General features: G+C 57.2%; 1 protein-coding gene across 1 annotated transcript in view; it reads right to left on the bottom strand.

Annotated features, from left to right (window-relative positions):
• The window catches only part of ARHGEF17 (Rho guanine nucleotide exchange factor 17), a 31,185-nt gene extending 17,996 nt beyond the window's left edge, over positions 1 to 13,189 (bottom strand). The window contains exon 1 of the mRNA XM_058833263.1: positions 10,240 to 13,189. Within this exon, the coding sequence (XP_058689246.1) occupies positions 10,240 to 13,155 (2,916 nt within the window). The 5' untranslated portion in view covers positions 13,156 to 13,189. The remainder of the gene's footprint in view (positions 1 to 10,239) is intronic.
• Between the last annotated feature and the right edge of the window lie 1,069 nt (positions 13,190 to 14,258).

Genomic DNA, 14,258 nt, shown 5'->3' with positions numbered 1-14,258 from the left:
CCAATCACCTCCATCCCCGAGCACCTCTTTTTCCAGGTGTCACCTCATCCCTGGCTTCCAATCTCTCCCTCCCTGCTACCAGCCTCTCATCTCTGAATACCAGTCAAGCCATCCCTGGGACCACCAGGTCCTGGGGAAGCCACTCCCATGGGAACAGGAGGACCTGTGGCACAGCAGAGGGGCTGTGCCCAAGCCTGCCGTAGGGAATCACATCCCTCCATCCATGTCTCCCTGGCCAGCCTCTCCCTGCTCTCCCACGGGTAAGGAAAGTCCGAGCTGCTCTCCAAAGAGTAACTTCTTGAAAGGAAATAAGAGCATAAATCAGCAGCTCTGATTCAGCCCCGCTTTGGTTACTAATAATATTCCCGTGTTTATTCGCAGGCCCGGGGCTGGAGATGTTTGCTTTTCCCTCGGCCGTGGTTTTTCCCAGGCTTCCAGCTCACAGAGGAGCATTGATTTGGTCAGGGATGCTCCCATGGAGAAACCCGGCAGCACCACCGCCTCCAGGATGGGGAGGATGAGGAGGAGGAGGAGCAGCAGGGCAGCTTCAGCCCCAGAGCATGGGAATTCAGTTGTTTTCCCTTCTTGGACTTCTCGGCTGCGGTGATTCATCCCGGGAGGACACGGCCTGGCTGCAATTCTGCTTTTAAAGTGTGAGGGAAAAAAAAAAGGGAATAAAAAATAAAGGAGTTGGGGCAACTTTTCCAAGGCAGGGTGGAAGGATGCTGGACATCCCTGTGCTGTCCAGGGGAGCAGCAGCGCCAGGGGCAGCGGTGAGATGGAGAATGGGGAGCTCTCATCTCCCAAAGCAAAAAAATTCCTCCTCTAAATGCTCAGTGGGGCTTTTCCTGTGGGATTTTCACTGGAAATCGGGGTTTCCACCGGTGGCACTGGGGTGAGGGGTTCTCCCCTCTGCCAAAATTCAAAGCTCAGGATTGTGCTGTGCATCTCCTACATCCTCCCTGCACTGCTGGCAGCATCCCATGGATGCCCCCTCTCCACGCCTCCCTTCCCACACGATCAGAGATGCTCACCCCAATTTAACCCTCCCCGATTGCCATCCATCCCCTGGCATGTCTGCAGAGCCCTTACACAGCCAGTGGTCCGGGGCAGAGCTGGGGGCTCGTGGCCCCCCGTTTGCTGCCAGCCTTTGCCGAGTCCTGGAGCAACTTTCACCAAATATGGAAGGTTTTTTTTGCCTCCGGTTTTCGGCACGCAGGCCACGGCCCAAGAGCGCAGCTTTCCAGATGCTGAGGTCAGCCCAGCTCTTCTTCCCTCCCCCTGCTCCTTCCCTGCTGCCTCCCAGTGGGCTTGGCCCTGCATCCACCGGGACAGGAGTAATTCCACCCCCTCGACTCACTGGAATCCCTGGGTCCCCCACCAGCATCCTCTGCTGCTGCCACAAGCCTGACCCCACGCCACCCCAAAAGCAAAATTCTTTTTAGGATTTTGGGGGAGCAGAAAGCCAGGGGAAAGGGTACCTGATGCTGGCACTCCCTGGCATCACTGCTGGATGCCAACCTGGCGCAGGTGGGATGTGGCCAGAAGTCTTGGGATAGCCAGGAGGGAGCCAGCCTGGCATGCAGGGAGTGATGGGCAGCAGGAGGTGTTTGGTACCCAGGAGCTGATGGGGATCCAGGTCTCCATGTGGAGTCAGAATTCCAAGTATACCAGAAGCCAAGAGGTATCCAGGAGTCAAAGATGATGGATGCTCAGAAGCTGCTCAGGAGCTACCCTGGAGTCCATGGGCACGCAGAAGCCAGTGGGGACTCCCTGGGTACCCAGGAGCTGATGGATGCCCAGGGTCCAAAAGAGACTCTGAATCCAGAGGCATAAAGGAGCTGAAGGATACCCAGGAGACAACACTCACAGGCTTATGGGCATCCAGAGGCCATGGGCAGCCAGGAGCTGGTGGATGGCCAGCATCCAACAGGTATCCAGCAGTCCACAGACATGCAGAGGTGATGGGAATGCTGGAGCTGATGGATTCCTAGGATCCAACAGGTGTCAGGAGTCCACAGGCGCTCACAAATCCAGAAGTAATCACAGGCCCCCGTCAACTGATGGACCCCCAGGTGCCAACCAGTACCAGGAGTCCATGGGCACCCAGAAATGTCATCCAGCAGCTGACAGATAGCCAGGAGCTGACAGATGGATTCTTAGGATCAAACAGGCGCTAGAAGCCTGTGGGCACCCACAAATCCACAAGCACCCAGGAGCTGATGGAGGAGGTAGGAGACCTGAACACCCTGTGCCATGCCCCTGCCAGGACTTCTCCTGTCCCTCCTGCCTGGATCCATGTCCTGGAAGCAGCTGAGGTGCAACCACCAGCCTTCACCCAGCTGTGCCCCACAGACTCCCCGTGCCTGGCGCTCCGTGGGTCCCCCCACCCGGCTGCAAGCGGGACGGCAGGGATCTGGGGAGGGGGGGGAACCACGCAGCTGGCCAGGAACGCCCACAGCCCACGTCACATCACAGTCCAGGCGAGAGGTGACAGCTTCCCTGCCCCGTCATTGTCACGGCGGCACCCTGGGGTGGGGGTGAGGGGGCGGAACGGGGGGGGTTCAGCATCCACTGACCTGCGCCAGGCTCGGACGATCGAGGGCCGAGTTCCCTCTCCGCTCACCGAGGCTCTGAGCCATCTACATCCCATCTCACCGGGGTTTTGGGCGACCCAAAAGAAATCAAAAGGACCAAACCCGATCCCCTACCGCTAGCAACGGTGTTTCTGCCGAGGGGTCAGGATGAAACTCTTCCAAAAAAAAAAAAAGAGCAAGAAGAAGGATGCCAAATCAGGGCAGGCCAGCGAGTCTGCTGCTACTCCAGCTAAAAAAAGCAGGAAACCATATCCCAGGCTCGGAGATGCCAATCTTCCCATGCAAACAACTCCCTTTTTGTTTTTTTTGGAGAGTATCGGAGGGCTTGGGAACAGGCAGTCACAAATAGCAACTCCACAGCACCACCAAGGAAAGGTTCTCCAGCCCCAGGGACCATGCAGGGATGCTGGTGACCCCACAGCAGGATGGTGGCTTCTCCAGGTGGTGGCTGTCCCCTCACTGGGATGGTGACTCCTCCAGAGGAAACCTGGTGGTGGATACTACCACTGGTGTCTTTTTGCCAGCACATCCATGCAGGGATGTCCTGCTGGGGTTCACTGGTGTCCTGGATGTCACTGGTGGGGTGGAAGGTGGTGGTGGCCATCTTCTGGTTCCCAAAAAGGGACATGCCTGGAGTTTCTGGGACAACGCAGGACATGGGGGTGACACAAGCCCAACATCTGCTCCATCAATCCTTCCATCACTCGGATTAAAGGGATTCTACTCAAAATACCCTGCAGAAGGTACAGGGGAGCACCAGGCTTGGGGACAGCCCTCAGCTGCACCCAGGAATGGTGGCCATGAGGGCAGGAACTGGGCAGACTGGGATCAGCCTCCTGTTCCCCGGAAGCTGAGCGGCTCCAACGGGAATTTGCACAAAAAGTGAGTTACTGGAATACTTTTACCCAGATGCTGATTTTTGTTCTCCCTCCCATTGGCTGGGTTGCAGTTCCCAAAGAACCAAAAGCAAACACACTATTTTTAGAGAAGAGTTCATTTACTGGAGCCATTCCCTTTGAAATTCCTCACTCATCCTCTCCATGGAAACCGAGGGAGTCCGGAGAAACAGCCCCTCCGGGACCAACCATCAGAGCTTTAAAAAGAGCCACATTGAGGGAAAGGGGGTGGAAGTGACTGATTTTTCTTCACTGGACACATCCTGGCCTGGAAGCACCATGGTGGAAATGGCAAAGCTTTTGTTTTAGTGGCCTCTGTCTGTGCAAGCCGGGATTGATGCCTTCAGGAGACATCCTGGAAGATGGACCGTGTTTTCTTGGAAAATCATGCCAGGATAGAGTATGGGGACTGCTGTCTTGGATGGGTGGTGGGAATGGGTGGAATGGGATGGGGGGATGGGAGCATGGACATGGATGGAGGTTGATGGACATGGGAGGAGATGGATGAAGATGGGTGGATGAACAAAGCAGATGGATGGATGGATGGATGATGGATGGATGGATGATGGATAGATGGATGGATGATGGATGGATGGATGATGGATGGATGGATGGATGGATGGATGGATGGATGGATGGATGGAGGATGGATAGATGGATGGATGGATGGATGGAGGATGGATGGATGGATGATGGATGGATGGATGGATGGATGGATGATGGATGGATGGATGGATGGATGGATGGATGGATGGAGGATGGATGGATGGATGGATGATGGATGGATGGATGATGGATGGATGGATGATGGATAGATGGATGGATGGATGGATGGATGGATGGATGGATGGTGGATGATGGATGGATGGATGGATGGATGGATGGATGGATGATGGATAGATGGATGGATGATGGATGGATGGATGGATGGATGGATGGATGGATGGATGGATGATGGATGGATGGATGATGGATGGATGGATGATGGATGGATGGATGATGGATGGATGATGGATGGATGGATGGATGGATGGATGGATGGATGGATGATGGATGGATGGATGATGGATGGATGGATGGATGATGGATGGATGGATGATGGATGGATGGATGATGGATAGATGGATGGATGGATGGATGGATGGATGGATGGATGGATGGTGGATGATGGATGGATGGATGGATGGATGGATGGATGGATGGATGGATGATGGATGGATGGATGGTGGATGATGGATGGATGGATGGATGATGGATGGATGGATGGATGATGGATGATGGATGGATGGATGATGGATGGATGGATGGATGATGGATGGATGGATGGATGGATGGATGGATGGGAGTCTCCTTCCCTGTTTTCCAGGGCATGTCCTGAGAGAAGAGGACACTGTACTGGCCAAACCCCAGTGCTGCTTTGCTGCACCTTCCCTCTGTGGGAGGGCATCTCCTTCTCCATCCTGGATTTAGGAGAAGTTCCTGCTGCAGCTTTGAATCTGTGGGATGTCCCATGGGACCTGCTGTGATCAGGTGAGGGAGCTCAGCAAGGGGAGACCTCAGCACATCACCTCTCTGGGCACTCCCATCACACAGGGATCGATATCCAGGGGAAATCTCCCTCTTCAGAAATACCCCTGGGAAAGGCTCTAAATCAGAGAATGGGAGAATCACAGAATGGTTTGCACCAGATGGCACCTCAAGTTCATCTTGTTCCAACCCCCTCCCATGGGCAGAGACACGTCCCACTAGAACAGGCTGCTCCAAGGCCTGTGCAGTCTGGCCTTGAACACTTCCAAGGATCCCACAACCTTTGCAATGATGGATTAAGGCTGCAGGAACAAGCCCTGGGAAGCTTTGAGCTTCCATCCCAGCTGGGCTTGGCGGGAGGTTACCTGGAGGTTACATCTCAGAGAAGCCGACCTGCTGCTTCCCTGGTGAGAGCAGATGGAAGAACAAGGCCACCTCCTCCCAGAAGCTTTGGAGGCATGTGATTTTCCATGGAAAAGCCCAGGCATCTGTGCACAGATGCAGGCAGGGTGCAGGCAGGCTGCCCAGTGCATCTCTGAGAATATATCCCAGCACCAGGGGTCTCCCTGTGCTTATCTGGGAATATGTCCCAGCACCAGGACCCTCTCCATAGCCCCTGTATGTCTATCCCTGCACTCCAGGACTCCTGTGCACAAGTTCCAGGGATTTCCCTGGAAGGACAAGCTCCAGAACCAGCCTCTCCCTACGTACCCCTCCATGCCCACCCCAGCCCCAGGGAGCTCCTGGTGCATCCCAGCTGCAGGACTGTGGGTCTCTCCAAAGCCAAGCTCCTGCCGAGCCCATTTCAGCCTCCCACCCTCGCTGCAGTCCCTGGATCCTGCCAAGAGCCTGACCTTTGGATCAGGCAGCCACGGGCCAAGGCCAGCCCCCAGGACCAGCTCAGCCCTGTGCTAACCCTGTCACTGCAAGGCTGGATCCTGCCCCGCACCACCATCCCAGGCCTCAAAGGATGCACATCCCATGTGGATCATCCCCTCTGGCAGAGCTTACTGCCTAATTAATTAGAGGCTTTTAATTAAAGTGGGGGGACAAGGGACAAAGCAGCCCTGTTCAAAGCTCTGGCACTGAGGAAGGAAAGGGGCAGGAATGGGCAGAGTTGAGGGGATCTTGGTACCAGGGAAAGGAAGAGACAAAAAATGGGCAGAGATAAGGGGATTTGGGCACTGGGGAAGAGTAAAAATTGGGCAGAGTTGAGGGGATCTTGGCACCAGGGAAAGAAAAGAAGTAGAATACAGGCAGAGTTAAGTGAATTTTGGCACTGAGGCAAGGAAAGAGTAAAAAAATGGGCAAAAATAAGGAATTTTGGCAGTGAGGAAAGAAAGAGACAAAAATGGGCAGAATTAAGGGGGTTTGGGTTGGGTTGCCTGACCCAGTGCCATTGATCCCAGGGTTAATCCATGTCACTGACAGGAAGCATCACCTGATTCCAGCCAGCTTCTCCATGCTCCATCCCACATCCCACCTCTCTGAAGGGCTGCCTGAGTGCCTCAGTTTCCCCCCACTCCAGCATTTCGCTGAGCACAGCAGATCCAGGGAGGCAAAACCATTGGAGAAGAGAGAGCCAAGATTTGCCCATTCCCACCTCTGTCCTGCTGCTGCTTTAATTACAGATTTCCAGTAACACCAAAAAACGAGACAACTGCCAGCCACAGCCCCAAACCTGGGGATTTACAGAAATGGAACGGAGGGAAACTGAGTCCAAAGATGACAGACTTTAGGAATATGTGGCCAGTGCATGGATCTGGCCTTTGAGCTGTCCCCATGGCGAGGAGGAGCTTCTGGAGGACCAGGGATGAGCCGGGAGGGAGGATGCTGGGGAGGAAAGGGGGTGGTTTACGCAAGTGTCCCTGGGAACGTGACCCCCACGTGTCCCTCCGGGATCCCCCTCCATCCCCGATGGCTTTTCCGGGGTGCGGCCGCCCCGCTCCGGGACCCGCAGGTGGGGAAGGCAGCGGCCGGGGCGCCGGGGGCCGCGTTCCCACGACTCCCGTGCTCCCCAGAGGTGCTATATTTAAATCAATATTTTCCTGTTTAATCCGAGTGCTGCTAAGTCAACAAACACAGCATGACAGGGAACACGCCTAATTTTCCATCCCCAGACGGATTCAGCCACAGGCAGAAGAAAGATACAAGGGGTTGCCGGTCTGGCATCCTGCTCCTACTTTCACTGAGCAGCAAATGGACCCCAAATCCATCCCAAACGCACCCTAAATGCATCCTGGCTTGCTGGTAGGCTGTCTGGGGCTGCACACGGGTGTGCACACATGTGCTCGTGTGTGCTGCCCATTCCAGAAGCTTTTGGGATGCTGGAAGCATGAAAAAGTCTTTATCTTGAGTTTTGGGGTTGTTTCTTCTCCCATGGGATCTGCCAGAGTGGGATGTGCTGCTAACGACCCCTAAGGAACAAACAGCCCGGTGCCCACCATCAGGCACAGGGTGAAGGAGTTCTTCCACACCCAGGATGAACTGGATGGCTCCAGCCCCATGGAGAATTGCTGGAAAGCGCCCAGGACAAACCGTGCTGTCCCCAAGGGAGAACAACACGTTACCTCTCTGGCAGGGATGTGCCAGATACACCTCTGCCAAAGCCACCACCAAACCATGGGAGCTGGGAAAATACCCTGGGGCAATGATGCTGCAGGGATACTTAACCCCAAGGGAGTACCTTGAGGGTGAAAGATTTTGGGAGAGAACATTTTAAGGGAGCATCACCCCAGAGGTGCCAGATCCCATTATTAATCCCTTCCCAGTACAGTCTGGTGGAGATGGACACCCTCTCACCATCACCACCACATGAGACGGATGCTCCCATCCCCAAAATTCCCAAGTGGAGGTGACCATTTCCTCACACAGATTCGCAGCCTCACAACACTGGCCCTTTCCATTGAGTTGGGGGGGGGGGGGGGAAAAGAAATCTAGAAGTAAAAAATAAAGCTTATTTCTTCTCTGCTGGTCAGAGAGCACATAAATCCCTGTTCCCAGCCAGCCATCCCAGTGCCAAGTTATATCCGGTCCTCGGTGCTCTCACTTAGAATTAAAGCAACTCCCTTGCAGGGCTCGGTCCCCCTCCACCCCCCCAGGCAAAGCCGGTGCCATCTGAAATAAAACATCCCAGCTCCACCATCTAATAAATCAAAAGGAGAAATAAAAATCCTGGTTTCAGTTAGGATATGGCTGGAGCACAAAGAAATCCCAAGGCAGGAGAGAGATTTGAAGATACAGCTGTGGTGTTGCCCTTAAAAGGGAAAATTCGCACCCTCTTCCCCAAGGCCGGAGGGTTCAGGCAAGGTGAGGAGCAGCATCCTCAGGGTCTGTTTCCACAGGGTGGCACATCCACCTGAGGACATGCTCGGCCAAACAGGGCTCCCAGTTGCTAAAAACCCACCCTAAATCATCCCAAAGCTGGGATCAGACCAGGGCTGGGGGTGTATCGAGGTGCGGGGTCCACAGAGCATCCCTGATATTGGGGCCATCAGGTACCGGCCCCAGGACACCCCAGGGACCTGCCTGAGTCAGAAACATCTCTCTATAAATTATTAAGATAAGCCATATATTATATAAACTAAACATATTAATTATTTAGAAATGCCACTGGATGCACAGTCTCATCTTGGGGACCTGCCAATGTCCCCAAGGTGGCACCGGCCAAAGCTCCGGGAGGTTCCTCATTAACCCGTTTTAATTATAACGCTCGATGGTTTCACAGCACCTTTCAGCCCACGATCGCAGAAAACAAAAAACTAAACCTAAACTGGTCCATTAGGCAAAAAATGCTGCCAAGTTCACCCAAAACATCCCCAAGGATGTTTCACGCACTGGCCAAGAGCGGCCATCCCTGTTCTCAGCCGCCAACAGTGGCTGTCTGGCAGCAACGGGAGAAGGAGCTGGGCAGGGAGCAGAAATCCCTGGAGAATATTTCAAGGGGAATGTTGCTGCAGGGATGGTGGATTCCAAGAGAATAACCTGGGGGAATGATGCTGTGGGGATGCCATACCCCAGGAGAACCTCCTGGGGACGATGATGCTGCAAGGCTACTGGATCCCATGAGAATATCCTGTGAGGAAGATGCCAGATCCCAAGAGAACATCCTGGGGGGAAGGTGCTGCAGGGATCTGGATTTTGAGAGGATCCAAAGAGAAGCAGCCTTGCTCCATGTGGCTCTGCCCTGGCCAGCAAGGGTTACACAGCCGGGCTCAGCCCCGGGGACTTCACGCTTGGCTGCCGGCGGCTGCTGGAAGGGAATGGTCCAGCCCATCCTCTTAAATCGGCATCGGAGCAGGGGAGAGAGCCCTGCCAGCATCATTCCTGTGAGCTCTCAGCAGATCCCCCGCGGGAATGGGTATTTCTGGGCTTCTCCCAGAGCTATTAAAAGCCCCGTGGGTGCTGGCACTGCCGTGCCGCAGCAGGAGGTGATGCTTCCAAGCCCTTCCCGGCACAAACAGCCAGAGTGATGGGAACCCAAATCCCTGTTCAAACAACAGCCAAGGGGCCAGGATTGCCAAAAACTCATCCCAGGAAGGATCCCAAAGCACACAGCTATGCTTCAGGGCGAGTAGAGCACCTTCACATTCCCCAGACTGTACCAGTTCTTTCCCAGAGAGGATCAAACTTTTACCTATCAATCAAATATTCAGTGCATGCACAGAAATATTTTTCCCCTTTTCCTCACCCACCAGCATGGCAATGCTCACATTCCCAAGTGGAGGGATGGTGTTTTTTGGGGGGGGGAATATGCAGATTTGCTCAATAAGGGCTGTAACATGAGGAATCCCAAGCAGAAGGTTCGTTTAAACCTTCCCATTAAGGGAAAAGGTAATTTTTGGTTCAGCATCTCAGGGATGGTCAATTTATCAGTACCTTATATAGCATCACTGAGAGATGTTATATGTAAACATAAAATTATATATACATTTATAAAACCCTCTTCCACCAAGACTTGGTGCTATTTAACCTGAAAACTGCTTTTTCCCATCCAAAAACTGCCTTTTTATTGAGGAGGTTGCTCCAACAAACAAGACCTCATCCCCTGGGGACCACCGGAAAGGACTGGGAGGGCTCTTGGCCATCCAGCAGCGCCTCTGCAGATGGGAATTTGTCCAGCACAAGGGACATGTGACAGACCCCCAAGGCCACCAGTGCTTCGGACAGGTGGCGAACCCCATGAAACAAAGGTGCTTTTAGGATGGATGGGCACTTACCACCTGTGGCTTGGTCCTGGGGCCGTGTTCGTCCGGCAGCCGCGAGCACCGGGGCAGCCGGGGCGGTGGGGCAGCGGGTGGCAAGCGGGGTCCGTCCCCAGGACTGGGGGACGTGTCACCTGAGTTGAGGGCCAGCATGTACCGCTTGGTGACATCCTCCAGCGAAGGAGGCTGGAGGCTCGGGAAGGACTTTCCGGGTGAGTGGCCGGCAGCCGGCGCAGGGCGGTGGCCATGGTGGCCGGAAGGGACGAGCGGCTCAGGGACGCTGATGGGGACGAAGGTGGCGGGCTCGCTGGTGTGACGGACGTGCTTGGTGGCCGGGCGGCTCTTGGCGAGGACGGCGGGCGCGGGGGGTGGCTGGTTCTCCTGGTGAGCCGCGCGGTTGGAGCGCTTCTTGGAGCTGCGGCGGGCGATGCGAGGGGACAGCACATCGGCCAGCTTGGGGTCAAAGCCGTAGCCGCGGCCGGTGCCCGGTGCTGCCGGCCGTGCCGAGAGGATGGGCTCGCTGCTGGACGGGGGAATGCTGGGCTCCAGCTCGCTGATGGCCTCGCCGGGACCCTCGAAGGCGCCCGCCGCCAGCTCACCGCGGCGGCTCGGGTCGCTCAACGACTTCTTCTTGATGGTCTTGCCATTGGCCTTGTCATCGCCCAGCTTGGCCATGGCGCCCGGCTGGCTGACGATGGTGCGGATGAGGCTGCTGTAGTCGCGGGGCCCATCGCTGCCCAGGGACAGGTCGCTGCCCGCGCTGCCCGCGCTGCCCGCGATGGCGGCGGGCTGGGGGATGCCCGCCTTGGTGCTCAGCGAGCCCAGCAGGTTGCTGTCGACGGAGAAATTCTTTGCCTCCTCCGCCACCGAGCATCTCCGGTGAGGCATGGGGTCGCTGAGGGAGCGGTAGGGCTCAGTGCCACCCTCGCTGCCGCCCTCCATCCCATTGGCGCCCGCCGACGGGAACTTACGTCGGCGCCGCAGGCTGCCAGGGGTGCTCGGCGTCTCGGGTTTGCCAGCTGGAAGGTCTTCAACCACCGCTGCCGTCGGGTGAGCGGGCAGCGGCATTTCGGAGTCACCGGCTGCCGGCCCGGCGCTGGGCAGCATCCAGGAGTCCACAGCTTTGTGCAGGCCTTGGAAGGGCATCCCCACGGGCTCTGGCTCCGTGACGATGCCCTCGTCCGTCACGCTCGACTCGTGACCCGACAGCTCCTCCACAGATTTACTGTGAGCGAGGTTCTCCTCCAACTCCACGTCCTTCAAACACCGCGTGCTCTGCACCTGTCCCCGAAGGGTTGCGCCCGTCGTCCCCGTCGGTGCCACCGCCTCAGCGCCCTCCACACCTCCGCTGTCCTTCTGTTCGGCGGCAAAGCCGTAGTCGTGCTGGGAACCCATCCTGCTGATCTTCTCAAACACCTGCCTCGCCTCCTGGATGTACTGGTCCTGGATGACCATGGGGAGAGGATCCTCGTCCGCCTGCTGCCCCCCATCCGGAGCCACCCGGTCCTGGCTGTCCGTAGAGGCCAGAAGGAGCTCAGAGGAGCTCTGCTTCATGGTGCTCTGTAGGAAAAGCCGCCGAGTCCCGGATTTTTCGGAGCAGGTGAAGGACTTAGCGCGACGTAAAGTGGCCGTAAGGTCCTTGAGCGTTGGCCGCTCGCCCGGCGCCCAGCGGTTTTGGGGATGAGTGGCACCACAGCTGCCTGGGGAGGGGCCGGCAACGCTGGAGCATCCGTCGGAGCCCACGTCAAGGCCGATCCTCACCCCTTTCTTCTTCACCTTCAGCTCTGAGAGGTCTGATTTGAGGAAGCTGAGGAGAGTCAGGGTCTCGGTGGCGATGTCGGGGTTGGACAAGGACTTGCGGTGCTTGGCCCGCTCCCCTTCCAGCCCTGGCTGGCGCAGGCTCTCGCTCCCGTAGTCCGCTTTTGCCTTGGCCACGCTCTGGGGCAGCTTGGGGCGGACGCGGACCCCCGGCTGTCCCCACGCCAGGCCATCGCCGGCCCCGAAACTGGGCGATCGATAGATGCCATAACCCGCCTGGAGAGTCCGTCCTTGGCCGGGCCAGCAGACTCCGAACTGCTCCTCTTCCTTCAGCGTCTCCGTGCTGGAATACCGACTGCTGCCGCGTGACCCGCCGGGGCTGCCGAAGGGCAGGATGTTCACCTTGGAGACGCGGGCCACCATGGGCAGCGGGTGCCGGGGGACCACCCTAGCGCAGCCTTCGGCCCCGGCATCGCCGTCCGCCGTGCCCTCCTCCTTCTTCTTCTTCCGTGCGGCGCGGGGCCGGTGGGCAGCGCTCTGCCCTTCGCCTTCGCTGCCCGACGAAGCGCGGGGAGAACGGGCCGCCGCGGCTTCATCGTCCCCGTTGGAGCGGGGTGATGGGGAGGAGGAGGGTGGTTGCGGTCGAGTCGAGTTATGCCAGGAATGCGGGCCGGGCTCCGGCGGAGCTCCGCGGGGAGAGCGGAGCGCCGGGTGCGGGACGCGGCTGCGGGGCGGAGGCGGCGGGGGAGCTCCGCGGGCGCTCCCGCTCCCACTCCCCATCCCATTCCCGGTCGCCGCCGTCGGCTGCCGGCAGCTTTCCCCGAAGAGTTTCCGCATCGCCGGGACGCTGGGCCAGCGCGGCGGCTCCGCGTTTAACCCCGGGCCCGGCGGCGACGGCGGCGGCGGCGGGGGCGGCGGTGGAGCCGGGGACGGCGGCTGAGCCCCGGCATGAACCGGGCCCGTCGGCTCCGGCTCGGTAAAACGAAGCGAAAGCTGCCGTACCGACGGGGCCAGGCTGCCAAAAGCCCGGCCCGGTTGTTGCTCCGCGATCGGCGCTGAAACTTTCCTACCCGGGAAGAAGAAGGAGGAGGAGGAGGAGGAGGAAGGCGGGGAGGAGGCGGGCAGGAGGCACCGAGCCGCCGCTACCCCCCGGCCGCTGCCCCCCTCCGCCATTGTCGGTGCCCCCCCGCCGCCGCCGCCGCCTCCGCCCGCCCCCCGGCCCCGCCGCCGCCGCGCCCCGGCCCCGGCCCCGCCGCAGGCACCGCCCGGCCCCGCTCCTCCTCCGGGCTGCCGGCGGGCTGCATCCCTCCCGCTTTGTTTTCTCTCTCTCTCCCCCCCCCACCCCCCACCCCTTCTTTTTTTTTTTTTTTTTTTTGGCTTTTCCTCCTCCCTCACCCCCTGCTTTTTTATTTGTTGCATTCAAATAAACTTTCCTCCCCGGAGGCGGGGTTTGCTCCCGCAGAGGGGGAGGGTTGAAGTTTTGCTCCCTTTTTTAAACAATTATTTATTTAATTTTTTTTCTTTTTTCTTTCTTGGTGTTTTTGGTTTGTTTTTGTTTTTGGAGGGGAGGAGGGGGGAGAGGAAGGCGGTTTCAGAGCTGCCCTCTCGCTCCCAGGCTGGGCAGGAGCACCTCGCACCCCCCTGCATCTTTCACCCCCTCTCCTGCATCCTTCGTTAGCCCCTGCATCCTTTCTTCCACACCCCCCCGCCCCCAGCATCCTTCATCCCCGCTTCCCTTTTATAAAGAGGCTTATCAAAAAGTGGGAGAACAACTTTTTTCACGGGCATATAGTGATAGGATGAGAGGGGGACAGCTTTAACTAAAATATGGGAGATTTAAGTGGCATATTGAGAAGAAATTCTTCCCTGTGAGGATGGTGAGGCCCTGGCACAGGGTGCCCAGAGAAGCCGTGGCTGCCCCTGGATCTCTGGAAGTGTCCAAGGCTTGGAGCTACCTGGGACAGTGGAAAGTGTCCCTGCCCATGCCAGGGGTGTTGAAATTAGATGGTCTTTAAGATCACTCCCAACCCAAACCATTCGGTGATTCCCTCCATCCCTTCCCAGCTTTTTCTTTTTAGGGGGGAAACAAGACAAATAATTAAAAATGTGAGTGCCAGTGAAAGATTCTTCCCATTGCAGCAGACCCTGCTTTGCAGCTCATCTCAGGGAAGAAGAACACCTTGTTCCCGACTTGCAAAGCTCTCCAGCGAAGCACTGCCCCGTGAACAGACTTTCTCGTGGGTTTTCAGCATCGCTTGTCAGCGCTTGCTATTTGA

Source organism: Poecile atricapillus, chromosome 1, assembly GCF_030490865.1.
Source record: "Poecile atricapillus isolate bPoeAtr1 chromosome 1, bPoeAtr1.hap1, whole genome shotgun sequence".
NCBI classification, from domain to species: domain Eukaryota; kingdom Metazoa; phylum Chordata; class Aves; order Passeriformes; family Paridae; genus Poecile; species Poecile atricapillus.
The sequence above is the reverse complement of the archived record's forward strand: the minus strand, read 5'-3'. Positions and strand labels throughout refer to the sequence as shown.